Raw genomic sequence first — 21,204 nt, 5'->3', positions numbered from 1 at the left:
ATTCTCAAACTTCCAGAGAAGTTGAAAGAGCAACGCAATGAATGGATGAATCCATACACCCATCTCCCAGATTCAGCAATTGCTATAATTTTGCCACATTTGCCTTGTTGATCCATAAATGTGGCTGAATCCTCATGCCCCTTCACTTCCAAACCCTTCAGCATTTTCTAAGAATAAAGAAATTTCCTACATACCACAACACTGGAATCTCATCTCAGAAGTTGGTAGTCATCTCCATTATCACCCATTGCTCCACCCATATTCAGATTTCCCCAACTGACCCCAGAATAGCTTTTAGAGCCTTTTGTTTTTTGTTTTAAATCAGGATCCAATCAAGTTTCTTGCATTTGGTTATATCAGCTGTTAGTCTCCTCTAGAGCAATGTGTCCCCTATATGCACTTATTTTTCATAACAGACTCAGAAGAACCTGGGCCACTTGTTTCCCATAATGTCCTGTCTTTGGGATTTGTTTGGTAGTTTCCCCAAGGGACATTTGACTTGTTTGTTTGTTGTTGTTGTTGTTTTAATAAATTTGACATATAACCTTAAGCAAGTTTAAGATATACAGCATTTATATATTATAATATGATTGTAATGTAATGATATGTATCATATTACGTAATTATATTGTAGTACAATATTATTGTCTGTATTTGTTATACTGTGCATTAGATCTCTATGGCTTATTTACTACTTGTTACAAGTTTGTACCTTGAAACACCATCACCCTTAGCCTCTCTGCCAACTTGTTTTTATTCCCTGCAATGCCTTTTAACCTGGAAGTTGGGTCTAAAGGCTGGATTGGATCGCGATGGAACATTTTTGGCAAGGACCCATCTTCGGTGGTGCCAGGTACTCCCCGTGGCACCACATCAAGAGGCAGGGAAAGCCAGACTGTCCTCTCTCACGAATGCCAACTTTGATCACTGGGGTAAAGTGAGGTGAACTTCTAAATGCTGCAGGAGGGAATGAGAATACTGAACAATCCATTTTCTCTGCCTTTTGGTGTGTTGGTCAGGCTGAGCCACTACTCGTGACCAGTTCGAGAAACGATTCCTCTGGGGCCACATCTGTAGGCATCCCTTAACGCCCCAGGTGTGGGAGCCAAGCGGGAGAGAGACCCGAGAGTTGGAGCAACCACTGTGAGGTGTCCCCAAGGTGAAGGATGCTTGCAGAACCAGGCCCGGCTGCATGGGAGCCAGAGCAGCTCGGAGCAGTCAAACTGGAGGAGGAGGAAGCTGCCGGCCAGGAGGACCCCAGGCAGCCAGAGGCCAGGCCCCGGCCCGAGGTGGCTCACCAGCTCTTCAGGTGCTTCCAGTATCAGGAGGACATGGGGCCGAGGGCATCCCTGAGCCGCCTCCGGGAGCTCTGTAGCCACTGGCTGCGGCCGGCTCTTCACACCAAGAAGCAGATCCTGGAGCTGCTGGTGCTGGAGCAGTTCCTGAGTGTGCTGCCCCCACACCTCCTGGCCCGGCTCCAGGGCCAGCAGCTCAGGGATGGCGAAGAGGTGGTGTTGCTGTTGGAGGGTGTCCAGAGGGAGTCCAGCAATGTGGGGCCGCTGGTAAGAGGGGGGCAGCCAGGTGGGCTGGACAGCAGGTGGAAAGACAGGGACTTTATCACCCCATTAAGAAATCACTGAGCTGGGACTTCCCTGGCAGCCCAGTGATTAAGACTCCGTGCTTCTACTGCAGGGGGTGTGGGTTCGATCCCTGGTCGGGGAACTACGGTCCTGCACGCCGCGCAGTGTGGCCAAAAAAAAAGGAAGTCACTAAACCCCACTTTCCTTCCTCTGCCGGCTCCTTCTTGACCTCCTAACTCCCTCCCTGTCTTACCCTCACCTTTCCTCAGTCCCATGGCCCTAGGGAGTTAGTAGGACTTGGTTTACCGTCCTGTCCGTCACCTAACATGGATGTGTTCTGAACAGGATTTTAGTTTTAATGCTGGCAAGAATTGTCCCCGTGCAGAGGTCACCTTGGAGGAACAGGGGGGCTCTTCCCAAGTGTCCAGCCACAGCCCCAAGAAGGAAGTGCCCTCAGAAGGGCCTCCAGCCCTGGAGCCATCGCAGGAACTCTCGCTGTCCCAGCCAGTGCCCTCCAAGCCTGCTGAGATGGGGGCCTGGAGATGTCCCCCAAGTTCAAAGCAGCCATTGAGCCCAGGTCCCAGGAGAACATTGCAGGCCACGCAAGAGAGCGGTGAGGATCTGGGGCCTAAGGAAGGTGGAGGCCTGGTGTGCGGTGGGAGCTGAGGGGCCAGGTGGGTGAGGGTGGGGAAGGAAGCGGGCAGCCTCCCTAGTTGACAGGAATGGGGGCGAGCCAAGATGCCTGTCACAGGGCCCTGACGATGGGTGCACGTCCTCGGAGCCACATGGTGGTAGGACTGGCTTCTAACAGCTCTTTCTTTCTCCCCCAGTGCTGTCAGCCCCCCAGGGCCCTGAGCTGTGGCCAGAGGAGAACTCTGGAGATCAGGAGCTGGCAGCTGTGCTGGTGAGCCGGACTGGTCCCCTCACTCCAGGTCGATCTCACGCCCTGGAATGTTCTCTGCCTCTGAAGTTTTAGCAAATCCATGTTTTTCTTAATTTAAACCTTGAAAGTTCTTCATCCCCCTCAGGTCCTAGAGCCCCATTCCTCACTCACTGACAATCTCTGCCCCTCCTTTGGTCACAGGAGTCCCTAACCTTTGAAGATGTCCCAGCAAAGAAGGCTTGGCCTGTGCATCCTCTGGGTAAGAGGCCTTTTTCCCGGGTTTATGACCACTGAAGGGTTTTTCTTTGCCTGTCAGGGGTGGTCCCGACCTGACTTTTTGACCTCTTTGGCAAAAAATGGACTATTTTGATGAGGTAATATATACTGATATCTATATCTATATAGATATATATTGATATGTCTGTATCTATACAGGGCTATCTTAAGGCTCATTGGGTCTAATCATCAACCCCCAAAACTTTGAGCTTTTAAAATAGGTAGTCGGGAACTCCCTGGCCATCCAGCGGTTAGGACTCCGGGCTTTCATTGCCGTGGGCCCGGGTTCAATTCCTGGTCAGGGAACTAAGATCCCGCAAGCTGTGCAGCATGGCCAATCAATCAATCAATCAATCAATAAGGTGGTCATGGCAAATACCATATGATACCATTTATATGTGGAATCTAAAATATGACACAAATCAACTGATCTATGAAACAGACTCACAGACATAGAGAACAGACTTGTGGTTGCCAAGGGGAAGGGAGTGGGAGGGAGGGATGGATTGGGAGTTCGGGATTAGCACATGCAAACTATTATATATAGACTGGATAAACAGCAAGGTCCTACTGTATAGCACAGGGAACTATATTCAATATCCTCTAATAAAACATAATGGAAAAGAATATATCTATAACTGAATCCATTTGCTGTACAGCAGAAATTAACACAATATTATAAATAACTATACTTCAGTAAAATTAATTACAACAGCTAAAATAAAATAAAATAAAATAGGTGGTCATGGGAGGGCTTGCTAATGGGTATGGGTCTCCATTTGGGAGAATGACATAGATAGTGGTGATGGTTGCACAACATTTTGAATGGACCTAATGGACCAGAATTATACACTTTAAAACAGTAAACTGTATGTTATTTGGTTTTTACCCACCCTCTGCCCACCTACCAGCTTTGCAGGATTCTGGGATTCTTTCTGCTTCCAGGCACTGAGGTTCTGGCGATTCCCAGAAGCGCCTCCGAAAAGGTCTGACCTGTCCTGTTTTCTGCTTCTTTCCCAGGATTTGGAGGCAGAACCCCAGACGAGGCGTTTAAAGAAGAGGAACCGAAAGGGGTGCCCTGGCCCGCTGCCATCTCAGCAAAGTCTCAGGCAGAGAGTCCCAGGGTAGCGGAAGAGCCCCACACTCAGTCGCTCTGCCCTGGCCCTGAGGTGGGCGGCCCCGGTGGAGAAATGTCCCCTCCCGACAGGAGTGAAGTTCTCGAGGTCAAAGTGGCTGGGGGCGCCCCCAAGTCGGAGCCGGAGATAAAGTTCATCTGCACAGACTGCGGGGTGAGCTTCCCACAGCTGGCCCGCCTGGAGACGCACCAGCTGCGGTCTCACCCGGGCGCGCGGTCCTTCCTGTGCTTGTGCTGCGGGAAGAGCTTCGGCCGCAGCTCCATCCTCAAGCTGCACATGCGCACGCACACGGATGAGCGGCCGCACACCTGCCACCTCTGCGGCCACCGCTTCCGCCAGAGCTCGCACCTGAGCAAACACCTGCAGACGCACTCCTCCGAGCCCGCCTTCCTGTGCGCCGAGTGCGGCCAGGGCTTCCAGCGCCGGGCCCGCCTCATGCAGCACCTGCTGGCGCACGCCCAGGACCAAAAGCCCCCAGGCGCCCCGGAGACCAAGACCCCAGCGCCCCCCGAGCTGGCCATCGTCCTGTGCTCTCACTGCGGCCAAACCTTCCAGCGCCGCTCCAGCCTCAAGCGCCATCTGCGGATCCACGCCAAGGACCAGGGCCACCAATGCTCCGAGTGCTCGGGCAGCCTGCGTCCCGGGCCCGAGCTCAGGCCCTACGTGTGCGGCGACTGCGGCAAGGCTTTCCGGCGCAGCGAGCACCTCGGGGCACACCGGCGTGTGCACACAGGCGAGCGGCCCTTCTCCTGCCAGGTCTGCGGCCGCAGCTTCAGTCAGAGCTCCCAGCTGGTCTGCCACCAGCGGGTGCACACGGGCGAGAAGCCCTACAGCTGCCCGCACTGCGGGAAGCGTTTCATGCGAAGGGCCGGCCTCGCCCGCCACCTCCTGACCCACGGCGGCCCGAGGCCCCACCACTGCGCCCAGTGCGGCAAGAGCTTCAGCCAGACGCAGGACCTCGCCCGACACCGGCGCAGCCACACGGGGGAGAAGCCCTGCCGCTGCAGCGAGTGCGGCGAGGGCTTTAGCCAGAGCGCCCACCTGGCGCGCCACCAGCGCATCCACACTGGGGAGAAGCCTCACGTCTGTGACACGTGCGGCCACCGCTTCCGCAACAGCTCCAACCTGGCCCGCCACCGCCGCAGCCACACGGGCGAGCGGCCCTACAGCTGCCAGAAGTGCGGCCGGAGCTTCCGGCGCAATGCCCACCTGCAGCGCCACCTGGCCACCCACGCCGGGGCGGGGGACGAGGGCGCGTCTGGGCAGGCCGAACCCCCCCAGGAGTGCCTGGAGTGCGGCAAGATCTTCAGCCGCAGCTGCAACCTACTGCGGCACATGCTGGTGCACACGGGGGCCAGGCCCTACTCCTGCACGCAGTGTGGCCGCAGCTTCAGCCGCAACTCCCACCTGCTGCGCCACCTGAGAACCCACGCCCGGGAGACCCTGTACTAGCTTCGCCTGGTTCCGCCAGGTCTGTCCCGCGTGCATCTTCCCGGTGTGCCTGGTCTCCAAGGCTGCAGTGGATGGCGCTGCCCCCACACCCCAGCCGCCTCTCTCTGGCTCCACCGACCCTGCACAGTAGTTCTTCCCGTCCCCACAGGGAACTCTTCCAGGCCTCAGGAATGTATTTTAAAATACCCAAAGTAAAACAGCCTTCTTGAAAGTGGTCCCTCTTTATGTTTTTTTTAAGTGCACCAAAATGCCACCTTTTACCCTCCCCACTGTATCACGGTGATGCATTTCTCCTTCCCCCACCCCTTCAAAAGCAGGCTGGATGGGAGAAGGTCCAGGGGGAGTTCCTCCCACCTGAAAAGGCTCAGACTGTGTGTGTGTGTGTGTGTGTGTGTGTGTGTGTGTGTGTGTGTGTGTGTGTTGGGAGTTGGGGGGAGGGTTTCTGTCACAGGCAGCTCTTGGTAAGGCCAACCAATCTCACCCCGGAATTTTTTCTCCTCTGGAGTCTACCACTAACCCTCCGTGTCCAATACAGTATCTTCCAGCCATATGTGGCTGTTTAAATTAATTAAAATGAATAAAACTTAAAATCCCAGATTCTGGATTAATACGGGAAACCTCTTCTGTAACATTGGTAACTAATTCTAACTGAAAATGTTAACAGGAAAAACTAACCTGCCCACAGCCAAGTCAGGTTGACAGTTGGGGACCCCTAACCATCATACTCCTCTAAACCTAAAGCTGCCTTGTAGGTTTGCCCCACCTTCTTCCTGCCCATCAGGCTGACTTGGTTTGCCTCTCCCTCTGGTGGACAGATTTTAAATCATGTGACTTCTGGTGAAAATACAGGAGAGAAAAGCTGCCCACCCCAGCTCCAGAGCACACATACACCTCCTGCTTTTGTCTGTCACTTTTCACTCAAAACATATTGTATTTTAATTACTGCCCCTCCACCAACCTGACACATGACTGCTCCTTAGCAAATGCTTGTGGAGAGGAAGTGAACTCATCAACCAAAGCTCAAGGGACTGAAGGAGAACCAGCCCCAAATCTGGGGAAAGTAGAGGTGGTTCTCAGGCACAGTTGGGAGGGAAAGCTCTGAGCCTAGGGAAGGTCCAGACTTCAGGGGTTGGGAGGAAGAGTGGGTTACAGAGAATCCCCAAAGGCAAAGCTACTCTGTGAGCACGCCTGAGGCAGGAAGTCAGGGCTGGGTGGGGTGAGGTTGGAGAGATTGGGGGGAGGGGAATTTGGTCTCAGAGATGGTGAGCATGGCTGGCCCTCAGGCCTTGCTCCCGGATATCCCAGTCTTCATTTGCAGGCCCAGGTGAGGGAGGCCACAGGCCCAGAGACCCCACTCCCCCCCACCTCCTACTCTGCCTTCCCTCCTGGCCCAGGATTGGGTGCACCCTCCCTCCCCACCCTCCTTGGCTCCTGGGGCTCTGATTTTTGGAGAAAGACCAAGGAGTTGCGAGGCCCCAGCTGGAGTGGTGAAGGCCCAAAGAGGGAGATCAGGAGAAGAAAAGAGGGGTCAAAGCCCCTCCCTGGAGCTCCCTGTGCCCCAGGAGTGTGCATTTATTGAGCATCTACTATGCCTCAGGCACCGCGATAAGCAATGCACTGGCCTGAGATGGTCCAGTCCTCACCACGAGTCAGTCCTTGACCAGTGTCCCTAGTTACAGATTAGAGAGGCGGGTGGCTTGTCCTTGTTCACCCAGAACCAGGACCCCCACCTGGGTCCATCTGACCCACGAACTCTGCCTGTCACCACTGGGCCCCCAGCCTCCATCCCCACAGGCACTCCATTTGGTTCAATCAACTTCTATTAGGATTTCAGCACTACAGCGACAGGCAGGTCAGACCTGGAGAAGGAAACCCGGGTGGGGAGAGCTTGATGGGCAGGGTGGTGTCCTCCCTGAAGGACAGGAGGTGAGGGAGGTTGCAAGGATGGGTCAAGGGTGAGCAGGAGGGCAAAGGTCGCTTCAGAAGATTCTTACTGAGAAGGGGAGAATCAAATTGGCTTCTACATGAGGCCAATCTCCTCCCGGACCCTGTGGGGCTCCCTAGACCTGGATGAGGCTCTTGAAGACCTGCCCCACAGAGAAGAAGAAACACTTCAACTCTCCCCAGATGGCCTCAACCGCACTGCGCAAGGCCTGTAGGCCAGCAGCCACCTTCTGCCGCAGGCAGGCAAGCGCAACAAAAAACTTCCGCTTCAGTTCCTGCAGCCGTTCTCAGAACTGCCTCAGCGCTCTGTCCCAAAAGCTCTTCCCCGGCTTCTGGTCCCCTGGATTATCAGTACCAGAGGGCCTCCGGATTCTACAACGGAATTCCTGCTGCACTTCACCAAGCAAGGGGGTGAATTCCTGCAGGGATGGGAGGCTGTTCAGGGACTCCCCTAGGGGGGGATGCAGCCCCAGGTCCTGACCCTGGCTGAGGCCTCCAAGCCTTTGTGAGAGTCTGGGACACAGAAGCCCGCAAATGGAAACTGCCTGCTTTCCTGCCAACAGCTCCATAGACACCAGGACTTTTCCCAGAGGCTGGGCCTGGCCCCTCAATTCCCCTCGAGGCGTAAACCACCATGGTGAGGTGTACCTGCCTGTTGGCGTACTGGCCTCTGAGCCCAGCACCAGGCCCACGGGGCTCATCATCGTGAATTCAGGGCAGGGCTCTGGCCACTGTGTGCTGGGCGGGGAGGCCGGTGCCAGCAAGGCTGCACCTCCTGAGCTCTCAGGGGCCATGCCTCCAACCCCCACTCAGGGGAGCTATATGCACACATGGCAGTGCCAACAGCGAGAGAGAGCAAGGTGGAGGGGAAGCAAGGGGCTGTGACAGTGGCTCATACTCACCCGTACATTGTTGTGAACTTCAGCATCCACAGCTTCAAGCAGGTTCTCACTGAGTTGGTCCTGGGGAGAGGAAGTGTGGACGCTGCACACCTGCCCCTGCCGCTGAGGTCTGTGGTCCCCACTGTGGCCTCCCATGCGTCCAGGTGAGTCCAAAGGGAGACAGTAGCCCAGATAACCTGGCTGATCCAACCCTGGGGGCTACTCTTTGGGGGAGGGGCAAGGCCCAAACTCACCTCCAGCTTTGCTAGGACTGACTCGACCTTCTGGGAAAACAATGCTCCGTTTAAAATCCCCCCACCCTCTCTCACTTTCAGTCTCAAACCCCAAGCCCCAGCCTGTTCTCATCTGTGCCCCCCTCACCGCAAGGTGAGGGTTCAGCGCGCGTGCCTGGGGACCAGGAATCTGGCATCCCTGCCCTGCCATCAGTTGCCCTCTGACTTAGACACCTCCCTCAGCATCCCTGGGCCTCTGTATCCCCCACCTGTGCACTCACCTGCCACACAGGTAGGAATTTTGTCCAGTGTAAGGACTGGGTGCTGAGCTTTCACCATCATCACCATCATCAGAAACCACCCACCACACTTAAACTGGGGAGGCAAGGGGAATAGGGGCGCACTGACCCACCTGTGTGTCTGCTTGGGGTTGACTTTGGAAGTCATCACAGAAGTCGTCCACACACTCATGCTGTGAAGAGAGAAAGAGTTGGGACAAAGAGGCCTGGTCCTTCTCCCTCCTGCGTCTCAGGTGGGCCAGGACATTCTCAGCTTCACCCAGCAGAAGCCAGGCCTCTTGCATCCCCCAACCACACATGCGGAAGAAGTTCTTACCATTTTGGCCCTCAGAACAGCAATGTTATCTGGGACTCCCTGTGGAGGTAACAGTGACACTCAGGCTTATGTGACCTTGACAACTCCCCCAGACCTGTTACACACACACACACACACACACACACACATACAAGTAGGACCATTGCCGCTGAGTGTGCAGGGTCAACCTGGTTCCCAGATCCCTAGCCCTCCGTGGTCCCGGTGAGAGCTGAACGGGGAGGAATTGGCACTGTCCTCTCCTGTCTGAGGCTCTACCTGACCACTGACCCTGCAGGCCCCCGGGCCCCAGCCCCTCCCCACCAGACACTTGGCTCCACCATGGAGGTGGGAGGCGCCCCACAGACCCCTCACAAGACTCCACATTATGGTCCCAATCTGGCGCTGTCCACACTGCCTTCCGGCCCCTGGGTGGTCAGTGCCATTCACAGCGTGTGCAAGGCACCTGTCTGCACACTTTGTGTCACCAGGGGCACCACCCTGTCAGCCCAGTGTCACACACAACGGGGCAAAAGAACACCTTGGGGGCCAGTGGGAACAATCTCCTGACCCTCTAACTGAGCCTGACCACTCAGCCCTGGGTCATCCCGCAGAGACTCTCCCCGATCCCCATGTTGCGTGGCTCAGAGCTCCCTGGAGCATCTGGTCACCCTCAGAATTGAGGTGGGGGGAGTGGTGTGGTGGGGGGAGGGGGGAAGGCACCCCAAAGGGAAAGAATAGACAGTGAGGCCAGTGCAGGCTTCAGCTGCTAATCCAGGCACCTGAGAAGAATATTTTTAAGTTTCCCAGAAAGCACTGCCCAGCCTCTACCCTCGGGTTTCCAGGGTGTAGACAGGGTCCAAGGGGATGGCTGATTCCTCTTACACTGCAGACCCTCCATTTCCAGCTCCCCCAGGAGCATGTCCAGTCTAATTCCTAAAGTGACACCCTTGCCCCATAACTCCTTGGTGCTCCTGCACACACAGATACGCACACAGAGCTGCCCCCCATAACTGACCTCCCAGACAGGAATACTGGCCCACAACAGGACCTGCTCCATAAAGGAAAGGGCTCAGAGCAAAAGAAAACTGTAGGGTCCTTTGTCCACAATTATGCAGGATTTCAAGACGGTGACAGCAGAGCATTCAAACAGGGTCATTGTGAGACTGGGCCCTGTTGATGGCACAGGTCACATGCCTTTGACCCTCTGCTTCCCCAGTGGCTCCCCCAGGGCCCAGGGAGGGTGGGACAGAGGCAGGTGCATGTGGACCATTCAGCAGGGGTGGGGGCTGGGCTGGTGGGGGTGGGGGACATGGGGGAAATGAGACTCCAGGGCCCAATCTCCCCCCCATCACTCCCTCTCACTCACTTTGGAGAAGCACATGGTGGCTCCGGGTTCTGCTGCTGTGACCTGGTGGGAGGAACAGGTGTGAGGAAAAGGGTTCCAGAGAAGCAGCCTGTCCCACCACCCTGGAAAGTCCTCTGGCTGCAGATCAGCCCCCTCCCCCAACTTTTGCTTCCCCTGAGCCAGTGACCTTGAGCTCCTCCAGCCAGAGCCCCAGCTGAGCTGTCTGCTGCCCCCTGAGATCCACTGATTTAAGAGCATAAGAGAGAGGGGCGGGGGAGGGTGAAGCCACCCTGGGGCAGGATGCAGGGTCAGCTGTGTGTGTTTGCGTGTGTGTGACAGAAACAGAGACAGAGAGGGGAAGAGATAGAAGGAAAGAAAGACAAAGCGACAGAGGTCTGAGGGGTGTGGATTGAGGAGGGCATGTCCCTTACACTCAGGGTCCCTGGCTCTCGCCCCTCCACCCTGAGCTGGGATGGGAATCTCTGAGCCCAGCACGGGCCTCACCCCTGACCCATCAGCTCAAGAGAGGGGAGGGGCAGAGGGAAAGTCCAGACTTGAGACAGCAGCCTGAGGAATCTTCTGGAGCTCTGGAGAAGGACGTCACCCAGCTGCGGGTTAAGATATGGGGGATGCCCCTGAGCCCTCTGGGAGCCCCCCAATCCAGAGCCACCACGGCAGGGCTCTCCCTGGCCCTATCTCTCACAGCCTGGCCTGCCTCCCAGCTGCAACCACAGCCCCTCACAGCCCAGCACGGCCATGGCCTTGCTGACTGTATTAGTGACCCAGAGCTGCCATAACAAACTGCCACAGACCAGTGTCTAAACAGCACAAATTTATTCTCTCTCGGTGGAGCCTAGAAGTTGAAATCAAGGTGTCTGCAGGCTTGGCTCCTCTGAGAGCCCTGAGGGAAGGATGTGTTCCAGACTTCTCTCCTAGGCGTGTAGACGGCCATCTCCATGTTTACATGGCATCCTCCCTAGACATGTATCTGTCTCCTAAGTCCCCATTTTTATAAGGTCACCAGTCATACTGGATTAGGGCATACACTAAGGACCTCATTTTAACTTGATTCCCTCTGTAATGACCCATCTCCCGATAAAGTTGCATTCTGAGGTAGTGGCGGTTAGAACTTCACCATATGAATTCGGGGAAACACACTTCAACCTGTAATATCCTTGAAGAAGAACAGGGTTCCTTGGGGGCCACTCGTGTGAGCCCAAGAGGGACAGACCTACAAGTCCCACTCCTTGGTGAAAGCCTCACTTGGGTTCACTGGACCCCAGCTAACATCCCCTGCCCCTTAGGAGCCCATTCAATTGTCTGAAAACCCCTTTCCCTACCCAGGGAGTCCAGATCTTCCCTGAGCCATCTTTGAATTCCAGGGCGGGAGGGAGAGAAGGGAGCAGTTCCCGCTTCAGCTGCAAGTCATATTTCTGGTTTCATCTCTGGAAAGCTGGCTCCCTGAGACGTGACACTCGGCCCCTCCATGTCTGTCTCGTGAAGGCCACCATCTGAAGGCATTTTGTGTTTCATCATGGACTGAGCCATTTTCTTTAGAGCTTTAGTGAGATATAATTCACATACCATACAATTCACCCAGGAAAGTGCCCAATTCAATGCACAGAACTGTTCAACCGTCACCACCACAATCAATTTCAGAGCATTTTCATCACCTCAAAAAGCCATTCTGGGGGTCTATCCTGGCGGTCCAGTGGTTAGGACTCCATGATTCCACTGCAGGGGCATGGGTTCCATCCCTGGTCGGATCCCCTCATGCCACGCTGCTCAGCCAGAAAAAAAAAAAAAAGCCATTCTACACCCCTAAGCCATCATCCTCCAGTGCCCGCTACCAGGCAACCACTAATCTACTTTGTCTCTATAGATTTGCCTATTCTCGACATTTCATATAAACGGACTCATACAGTATGTGACCATTTGTGTCTGGCTTCTTTCACTTGGTATAGTGTTTTCAGTTCCTCCATGTGGCAGCGTGTACCAGGACTTCATTCCTTTTTATGGCTGCACAACATCCCACAGTAAGGATGGACCACATTTTGTTTCTCCATTCATCCACTGATGGACTTTTGGGTTGTTTCCACCTTCTGGCTATTATGAATAATGTTGCTATGAACATTCATGTACAAGTTTCTGTGTGGACATGCTTTTTCTCATGAATTCCACCTAGGAGTAGAATGGCTGGGTCGTACAGTAACTATGTTTTTAACTTTTTGAGGTACCACCAGACTATATTCCAAAATGACAAATCATTCAATATTCCCAGCAGTAATGTATCAAAATTCCACACATCCTTATCAACACTTACTATTATGTCTTTTTGATTCTAGGCATCCTAGTGGGTGTGAAGTGGTATCTCACTCTGATTTTTATTTTCATTTCCCTGATGATTAAGGATGTTGAGCATCTTTTCATGTGCTTATGGGCCACTTGTACGTCTTCCTTGGAGAAATGTATACACTGATCCTTTGCCCATTTTTATTTTTTATTTTATTTAATGATTTTTTAAATAGTAGGTTTTATTTTTTTAATTAAATATTTATTTATTTATTTGGCTGCTCTGGGTCTCGCGGCATGAGGGATCTTTGTTGCAGCATGCGGAATCTCTAGTTGAGGCATGCTTGTGGGATCTAGTTCCCTGACTAGGGATTGAACCTGGGCCCCTTGCATTGGGAGCGTGGAGTCTTAGCCACTGGACCACCAGGGAAGTCCCTTTGCCCATTTTTAAATTGAGTTGTCTTTTTATTGTTAAGTTGTCAGGGTAGTGTATACATATGAGATAAAAGTCCCTTATCAGATATATCATTTGCAAAAAAATTTTCCCCATTCTTTTCACTTTTTTTTTTTTTATTTTAAGAATTTATTGTACGTGAAATAAAACACATGTCACATACCCTTTAACTTCATCACCATTTTAAGTTCACGTTTCTGAGGCATCAGATATATTCACCTTCTCGTGGAGCCATCACCACCATCCCTAGAACTTTTCATCTTGTAAACCCAAAATTCCGCAACCATGAAATTCTCACTCCCCATCCCCTCCCACTGCCCCTGGCACCAACATCCACTTCGGTCTGAGTTGTTGACTCCAGAGCCCCCATTGGGTGGAATCCTGCAGTGTTTGCTGCAGGGTCATTTTGGAAGAGCTGACTTGCAGTCTGAAGCTCTGCCTGTTTGCACCTAAAGAATCTGCATTTAGGGAGAAAGTGTATGAAGAAGGGGGTGTACAAGGGACAAGGGTGTCTGGGGTGACTTTTCACTTTTCTGATGGTCTCCTTTGAAACACAGAAGTTTTACATTTTTATTATGGGACTGTACTGTTCTTTAAATAATATAATTCAATTTAATGTGGCATTTTTGTGTAGCAGACTTAATGAAGTCTTAAAGGCTGGAGAAGAAGTTTCCATCGTAGCAGTGAAAGCAGCCTCGAATTTCACATGGGACATTCCTCCTCTGGGCTCCCTTCAACCAACTTTTTGGGTTCCTCCTCCCATTCATTCTCATCCACCCTGTCTCCCATCAACACTGGATTCCAACCTCTTCTGCAAATCAGAGTGATTTGGGTCTGTCAGGTCCCTGCCACCGAACTTCACCCCAGCTCCATCAGTGCTCAGAAGAAACGAAGGGCTTTCTCTCCCGTCATTTTTATTGTCCTCCTGGTGGGGCTGACAAGCTCTTCAAATACAAGTTTCCTCCTCCTCATACTTCACGAGGATCCTAACAGAGGCCCAGATAGCTTTCTGGTCGCCTTGAATTCTCAGGTCCCAGGCTGGTTGAAGACACCTGGCTGTCGTCCTCCTACTGGTCTGCTGCTCGTGACCAAGGTGGGCAACATCCCCACTGGCCTCAGCTCTGGGCAGCACTGTGGGGCCGCTGAAGCTGGGTACCAACCAAAGAAGTGGCCGCTAAGTGACTCCACACATGGGGGGTGGACCTCTCTCAACCAAGGCCATCAGCTGGGCTTTGTAGACAACAGGAAGGGGTTGGCCCCTGGGAGAGAAAACATGGCAGAAACACAGAAAAGCCACAAGGCAGAGACACAGAGATGACAGCCGCTGGCCCAGCTCCCTTGCCCAGCAGGGCCACCCCCACCCCAGCTTGTTCAAATGCAGATTCATGGCCCCAGCCCTAGAGTGAGCATTCAGAGCGAGGGCATGGAATCTGCATTTTTAAGTTTAGTGAGTCACTCTGTTGTGGAATATTCCAAAAGCATAGTTGCAGAGGCACTGATTTAGATCCTGAATTCTGTGGAGAGTGGGCGGGGGAGAGGTTGCAGGGTGGTCAATGAGGTGGCCCAGGTTCCACCCACTCATCACCCAGGAAGGCTGAGGAGCCAGTGACCCTGGACTGAGAGGGGACCAGTCCACTGTCTTTCCACCAGCATTGAGCTGATGGAGCCAAGCAGTTCAGAAGGAGGTGGCAGAGGCTCAGGTGTGGAGGTGGGGAGAGGTGTTTTAGGGACAGGATGGTGTCCTATTGAACGTAGGCATTTCTTGTACCAGCGTGGTGACCAGAAAGAAGTCCACTGGGGCGGGATTCTGGAGTATCATCCATGTTGCCACTGACGTCACCCAGAACTTGGGACACTGGTGCTCAGGGGTGGTCTCAGGGCTGGGTTTGGGGTCCCCACCAATATGGCTTGACTGGGACTTCATGGAAGCAGGACAGGGTGAGAAACGTCAGGGCAGCGGGTGGAGAGCCGGCCTGGGGTTCAGCGTCCCGGGCAAGCCTGTCCTGTAAAGACCCGAACAGCTTGGGACAGCTGCTGTTGCCAGGCGGGTCCAGGGCTGCAGGGAGTCAGCCGGCTGAGCTCCGGGAAAGGCTAGGTATTCCGGGAAAAGAAGAGTCCTGCGGGGTCGAAGCCAGGCCGGAGTCCGGGTTGCCAGGGGAGGGGGAGGAGAGAACTAGGAGGCCAAACACGTGGGGCATTCAGTGCCAGGGCTAGTCCTGTCACCACCCCTTGGTCTTCCCTGGGCTTAACTCCACCCGCATCCGCCCAGCAGCATCCTCGCTGAGCTCCGCCCCCGGGGACAGAGGGCCCGCGGTGGGAGATCCGGTCCCTTCCGTGTGGTGGGCGGTCACCCTTCAGCGGGAGGCGAAGCCCCCCACCAGCAGGGGCAGCAGGGGCAGCAGGGGCAGCAGGGGGGGCACGGACGGCCGCCCTGCCGCCTGACTGATCTCGCACTGACAGTCGCAGGCTCCTGGCTTAAGGGTCGCTTTGGGGAGTCTGGGGGCGGGGCAGTCCAGAAACTTAGGGCCCATTGGTTGGGGGGAGTCCTGCTCGGCTTTGACGCTGCCCTTGCGGAAGCGCCAGTAGTGGGCGCCCTTGAAGAAGTAGGTGTCACCTGCGGGGAGGGAGCAGCTGCTTCAGGGGCTGGTCCAGGCCTGCCCCTCCCCCCTCCCCCCGTGCGGCTTCTCTCCCCAGGGCTCTCCAAACCCCCGGGACGTCCTCTAGCTCCCCATCCCTCGGCCTCTCCCCGCGGGCGCTCTCTCCCACCTGTGTTGCTGACGGTGACGTCGTCGGGGGCGTGCGGTGCCCCCTCCCAGAGGCTCAGGTCGCGCGGGTAGCCGGGGTCCGGGCGCGCTGCCGCCTCGTCGTACCGCCAGTACCGCCTGCCCCGGATCAGGTAGGTCTTCCCGTTCAGCGGCCAAGAAAACACGGCGTCCACCTCCCCCCCCGGGGGCAGCCCCAGCTCCGTGAGCGGCCGCGCGGCGCCCTCCAGCTGCCGGTCCTGGAACACCCAGAACTGCGGACCTGAGTGGGTGGGAGGGAGGGGCAGGTGAGCGGCGCTGCGCATGCCCGGAGCCAGCCACGCCTCGAGCCTCACTCACCGCTGAAGAGAAGGATCCGGCCGTCCGGATGCCGGGCGTAGGCGGCCTGGATGACCTTCACCTGGGCCGGCAGCCCCTCCCAGAAGCGGTGGAGCCGGGCGGGCCGGGGGGACACCAGCTGTCCCGAGGGCTGGAGGCGCCAGAACCACGGGCCTACGGGGGAAGAAGGGGTGGGCATGTGGGCGTGAGATGAGACGGCAGGAGGTCTCCTCCCCACCCCCCTCAGTGTGTGGCTCGAACACAGCGCTAGGTTTCCCCTCCCACCGCAGGGTGGGCAGGTCCATCTGAAAATCAAGGCTGCAGTGGCTCTAGGGTGACCGGCTGGTCCAGGGCTTTCCCCTTTTCAGCACTGAAAGTCCCGCATCCCTGCGAACCTCACAGCCCCGGCGGGTCACTCTAAGTGGGTAGGAAGCCAACTATATGGGGTCGGAGAGGTCCGAAGTCACTTACCTTTGAAGAAGAAAGTTTCGCCTCGGATGTTGGCGATGGCGTCAAAGTGGCCACCACATCGATCAGGAACGGGTTGGGAGGGGCTGGGAAGGAAAAGAGAGGTGAACAGAGAGGGTTGGGGGGCCCCTTTCCCTTTACTTAACCTGGACGGCATCCTACAAGGCAGGGACTCTTACCTGCCCATCTCGTGGAGAAGGACCCTGAGGTTAGGGAGCTCACCCAAGGCCTCACAGCAGGAGGGATACTCACCTGTCCGGGGGCAGGGCAGGGGGCGGGGGAGGAGGAGCCAGGGGTTTCCTTGTGGGCTTGTCAAGTGGGGTTTGGGGTGCTTTCCCTGTGGATAAACCGTTAGAGAGCGGTGAGTCCCCTGACCCTGCTGCAGAGGCTACCCGGCGAGCGCCCCATCGCTCCTTGTACCGTAGAGCTGTTGCAGGCCTTCGAGGTCGTCCTGGGACAGGCGGTACTCGGTGGGGTTGCCCACCGGGCCCTGGTAAAAGGGCCTCATGATGGAGTTGGCCGCTGAGGAGTGGCCCAGGCCCAAGGCGTGGCCAAACTCATGAACAGCCACGGCAAACAGGTCCGTCCCCTCGCCATCTGGGGAGGGAGGGAGAATGGGCTGGAGCTGTGCCCCACCCCGACCCCTAGCACTCCCAGGCCCCGGGGAAATGGGGCCTTCTGCTGGGCAGAAACAGCCAGGAGACCCTCAGAGGTGACCAGGGCCTCCTCTACCCAGACACCCGCCCCCTGCCCCCAGCCATTTTATCCTTCCTCTCTGCATTCACTTATTTGGTAAATGTTCTTGAGTAGCCTTGTTTGGCAGTGCTAGATACTGGGGTGCCGGTCTGAAAAAACCCACAGAGCAGGTTGGGGGAAGAGCAGGAGGAAACAGTGTGGATAGAGGAAGGAGCAGCTTTACACTGATGAAGCCCCTTCCCCCAAGAAGGCAACATACAGAAACATTCTGGGGGAATCAGGAGCCTCAGGGTGTGTGCAGTTCTCTTAAGGGAGCCCCAGCCCTTGGAGTACCCTTCTTACAGCTCCAGTCTGTTGGCAGAGGCCCCCCACCCCTCCTCACCCTTCCCACTCCCACCCACGGGGAATGTTGGTCAGACTCCATGGCCCCACTCCCGCCCCATGGTCCGCCGCCCCGGGTCCATCCCCCACCCCAGTGCCCACAACCCCTCAGTCCTCTATTTCCCCTCCCCCATCTCCCTCTCCCACAGCCTCCACCCCGACCCCCACCTCCCTGGGGTCCTCGCCTTCCCTCCCCACCACTGCAGACTTCATCCCTCTCAGAACACGAGGCTCCAGCAGGCACTCTCCAACCACAGCCTGCTAGCCCCGGCGCCCAGCCTCTCTGACCACAGAAGCCTCTTCCTTGGGGACACAGCCCAGGCACCAGGACGGAGCCTATCCACACTCCCAGCTGCTGGCCAAACCCCAGCGCCTCATCGATTCTTGAGCCAGTGAGAGGCCAAGGAGGGACAGAGACAGCAAGAGAGGCAAGCAGCCCCGCCTGGAGGTACGGATTTCCCCAGATGTTGATCTACTTCATGGAAATTTCTAACTAGAGTGAGCAGTGTTGCATGTGGGTTTATTGGAAGTAACCTGGTGAACTGAAAAGCAAATTTCTCTCCACCCCTCAAGGCCACTAGGCGAGAATCTAAGGATGAAATGAGTGAGTCATAAGCAGAGTAGCAAACACTTGTCCGCATTTACTTTTCACAAACCTCTACCTCCTATCCCCATTTTACAAGTGAGGAAACTGAGGCACAGAGAGGTCAAGTTAAATGACAGAGCTGGTACCCTGGCTGTGCTGTTCTGCAGCTAGCTCAGCAGTGATTTCAGATGTCTTGGTCAAACTCATAAGTACTGATGAATTCCCGTGTTGACTGTGGATTTTCTCATTGCACTGAGTGCTTTTTCTAAGAAATTGGAGGACATTTGGCGTCTTAATTAGGTAGATCCTTTTCATATCTCACCACTCCCCCCCACCCCGCCTTGCCTCTCCTTTGGCCGCACCCCTTTCTTGCACCCTTCTCACGCTATTCAGCTGGGGAAATTACACAACCATGCAGATCCAGCCACATGAGACTTCTGGTGCCCATCTCTGGGGGTCCTCGGCACCTCCTCTCATCCTTGCCCACAGCCTCAGCAGGCAGCTCCTTTGCTCTCTCCACTCAGCTTCAATTCCAGACTCATAGCCCCTTCAGCCGCTACCCAGCCCCAGCCCCAGCTCCCAACTCTTAGATGACAAATGCTGACAAATGCATTTCCTATTTCATCAAGACAGGCCGCTGATGTAATCTGTAACTTCCTGTGCATCGGGCACAGAGCTTCATCTCCCCCAGCTCACCTCCTGCCTCTTGCCGTGCCCTGGGCGGAGGTCCTTGCTTCGCTCACCTCCTCCAGGACAAGGACAATGCCCCACCCATCCGTTCATCACTGCGTTCATGCATGCATGCATCCAGCTGTCCATCCATCCATCCGTGTGTCCGTTCATCCATCCATTTATCCATCCATTAATCCATGATCCATGCACCCATGCCCCACCCCTTTCTTTCTATTGGCTCATCCACTGTCCCTGAGTGCTCAAGACTCCCTCAGCCTAAGACACCCCCTGGACCTGTCTGCCCCCCATCCATGTCCCTTCTCCCTCCGCAACAAGTTCTTTGGTCAGTGGTCTGAACTCAGCCTTCAGTTCCTCAGCTCCTCTCATGCCTCTGTGGTCTAGATTCTCCTGGCACCCACCAAGCCTGTGGGCACTAAGGTCACTTTGTCCCCAGAGGGCCAGATCCAGGCGTAAGTAACTTACTGGATGATTTGCTGCCCTGCTCACTCCTGTCCACTTCCTCCTTTGCTTTTGTTCTTGGTCACCTTTCAGCCTGGTTTTTCTCCATTTCCTTTCATTCCTCCTTCCCTGCCACCCTCCTCTTAATTGTGGGACGCCCCACAGCTCTGAACTTGATCTTCACATTCTACATTCTCCTGGAACCTTACCCCCAAGTACTGCCAACTCTCAAATCTGCCACCAGACCCAGCTCATAGCAGCTGGCAGTGAACAGACTGCCCTGTGCTGAGAGCTGTAGGTGAATTATTCGTCTAATCTGCAAGCCCATGGGACCAGCACATACTATTATTATCCCCATTTCTCAGATGAGGAAACTGAGCACATTGAGGTCAAGTAACTGATACACGCAGCAGGCAGAGGAACCCTGGCTCGAGTTCCACTTCAACCCGGAGATCTTAAATGCTGCATTACACAGCCTCCCTATGGTGGATTTGTCTATCTATGTGATCTGCACCTCACCCAAATCCTCTACAGAGCCTGTGTGCCCATCCTCCGCCGCCCCCTTCCCCAGGAAATGGCTCTCCCTCCTGGCCCAGCCTCCCCTTCCCCGAGCAGTCTGCAGCCAGTGGCTGATGGATGTGGGGGCGGGGGGGGCGGGGGCTGGACGAGCTGGGCCCCCTTCCTCCAGGCAGGGCCAACCCTGTGGCATTATTTATGCTCCAGTGTTCCCTGCGGGGTCAGGCTCCTGTCCAGCTGAGACCACATCCTTTCTTAGCTTCTTTCCCCAGTCCTCTCCTGCTTCCCTTTCCCCTGAGAACATGCCCCCAAAAACTGCTTGCACAAGAATTTTCCTCTCAAGCTCCAGTTCTGGGGAACCTGACCTAAGTTGGAGGAATCCAAATTCTAGTGCAAGATACCCGACCACTAACACACCACCTGCACTGACCAGCCAGCCAGCACTGCAGGCACACATCCCAACCTGAACTCACCCCTGCCTTCCCGAGTCTGCTCCTCCTCCTCCCCCACTTCCCACCTGCATTAACAGAACACCATCCTCCAGGGGCCTTGAGCCAGAAACCTGGCTGGTACCCAACCATCCTCACGCCCTTTGCCCCCAGAACCCAGTCAGATCCCAATCTTTGCCCATCCTGACTAGACTCCCCTCAGAGCTGCCCACTGCCCTCTGCCCCCACTCCCATCCCCCCATCATCTCTCACCTGGACCCCAAGATAGCTTCCTGCCTCCCTGTCCCTATCTTGCCCCCCATGGCAGCCAGTGGTATTTCTAGAATGCAAAACCTTCCACAGCTCCCACTGCCTTCAGAATCCTATCATCCAGACCCCGCCATGTGCTGTCCAAGACCCCTCATGGTGTGAGACCTGCCCTCCAGCCTCTGCAGTCCCCTCCCAACACCATATTTTTGCCTTCCAGCCCCAAATGTCCCAGGCTGTTTCTCCCCCCAGTGCTCCCACCCCTGACTCCCCTGGCCTCGGAGAGCTCACTGGCTTGTGCTTTCTTATGTGTCCCCTCTCCCCCACCCCCCACCCCCCCGCCCTGCATACGCCGGGAGAGTGGGACCTTGGGCACCAGTTGGCACTCAGCACTTTGTTTGGAACAAACAAAGTCACCACTTCCAGGAAGTCCCCGGCACTCAAGAGCTTTGGATCAGCCTTCCTTTGAGCACCCCCAGGCTTGAGGACTTCCTCTGTTGTGATTCCCCGTGGTTGGGTCACCATGTGTAGCAATTGCCAGTTACTCTTCTGACTCAGCTGCTGGCAGAGCTGTGTTTTTG

At 55.4% G+C, this 21,204-nt stretch overlaps 2 protein-coding genes across 2 annotated transcripts in view; one reads left to right on the top strand and one right to left on the bottom strand.

Moving 5' to 3' along the window:
* Nucleotides 1–1,230: 1,230 nt before the first annotated feature.
* On the top strand, nt 1,231–5,327 carry ZSCAN10 (zinc finger and SCAN domain containing 10; the record flags this gene model as incomplete). Its single annotated transcript, XM_082359716.1, has 1 exon — nt 1,231–5,327. The coding sequence occupies exon 1, from the start codon at nt 3,930–3,932 to the stop codon at nt 5,325–5,327; it is 1,398 nt and encodes a 465-aa protein (XP_082215842.1). The 5' UTR covers nt 1,231–3,929.
* Nucleotides 5,163–21,204, bottom strand: part of MMP25 (matrix metallopeptidase 25) — a 28,072-nt gene continuing 12,030 nt past the window's right edge. Inside the window, exons 5-10 of the mRNA XM_082358740.1 lie at nt 17,039–17,215; nt 16,871–16,955; nt 16,622–16,704; nt 16,172–16,324; nt 15,837–16,094; nt 5,163–15,684 (exon numbers count right to left, since the gene is read on the bottom strand). Of these exons, the coding sequence (XP_082214866.1) occupies nt 15,425–15,684; nt 15,837–16,094; nt 16,172–16,324; nt 16,622–16,704; nt 16,871–16,955; nt 17,039–17,215 (1,016 nt within the window). The 3' untranslated portion in view covers nt 5,163–15,424. The remainder of the gene's footprint in view (nt 15,685–15,836; nt 16,095–16,171; nt 16,325–16,621; nt 16,705–16,870; nt 16,956–17,038; nt 17,216–21,204) is intronic.

Source organism: Balaenoptera borealis (assembly GCF_965194805.1).
Source record: "Balaenoptera borealis genome assembly, chromosome: 16".
Lineage (NCBI taxonomy): Eukaryota > Metazoa > Chordata > Mammalia > Artiodactyla > Balaenopteridae > Balaenoptera > Balaenoptera borealis.
Note: the sequence above shows the minus strand (reverse complement) of the source record. Positions and strands in the feature narration are given on the sequence as shown.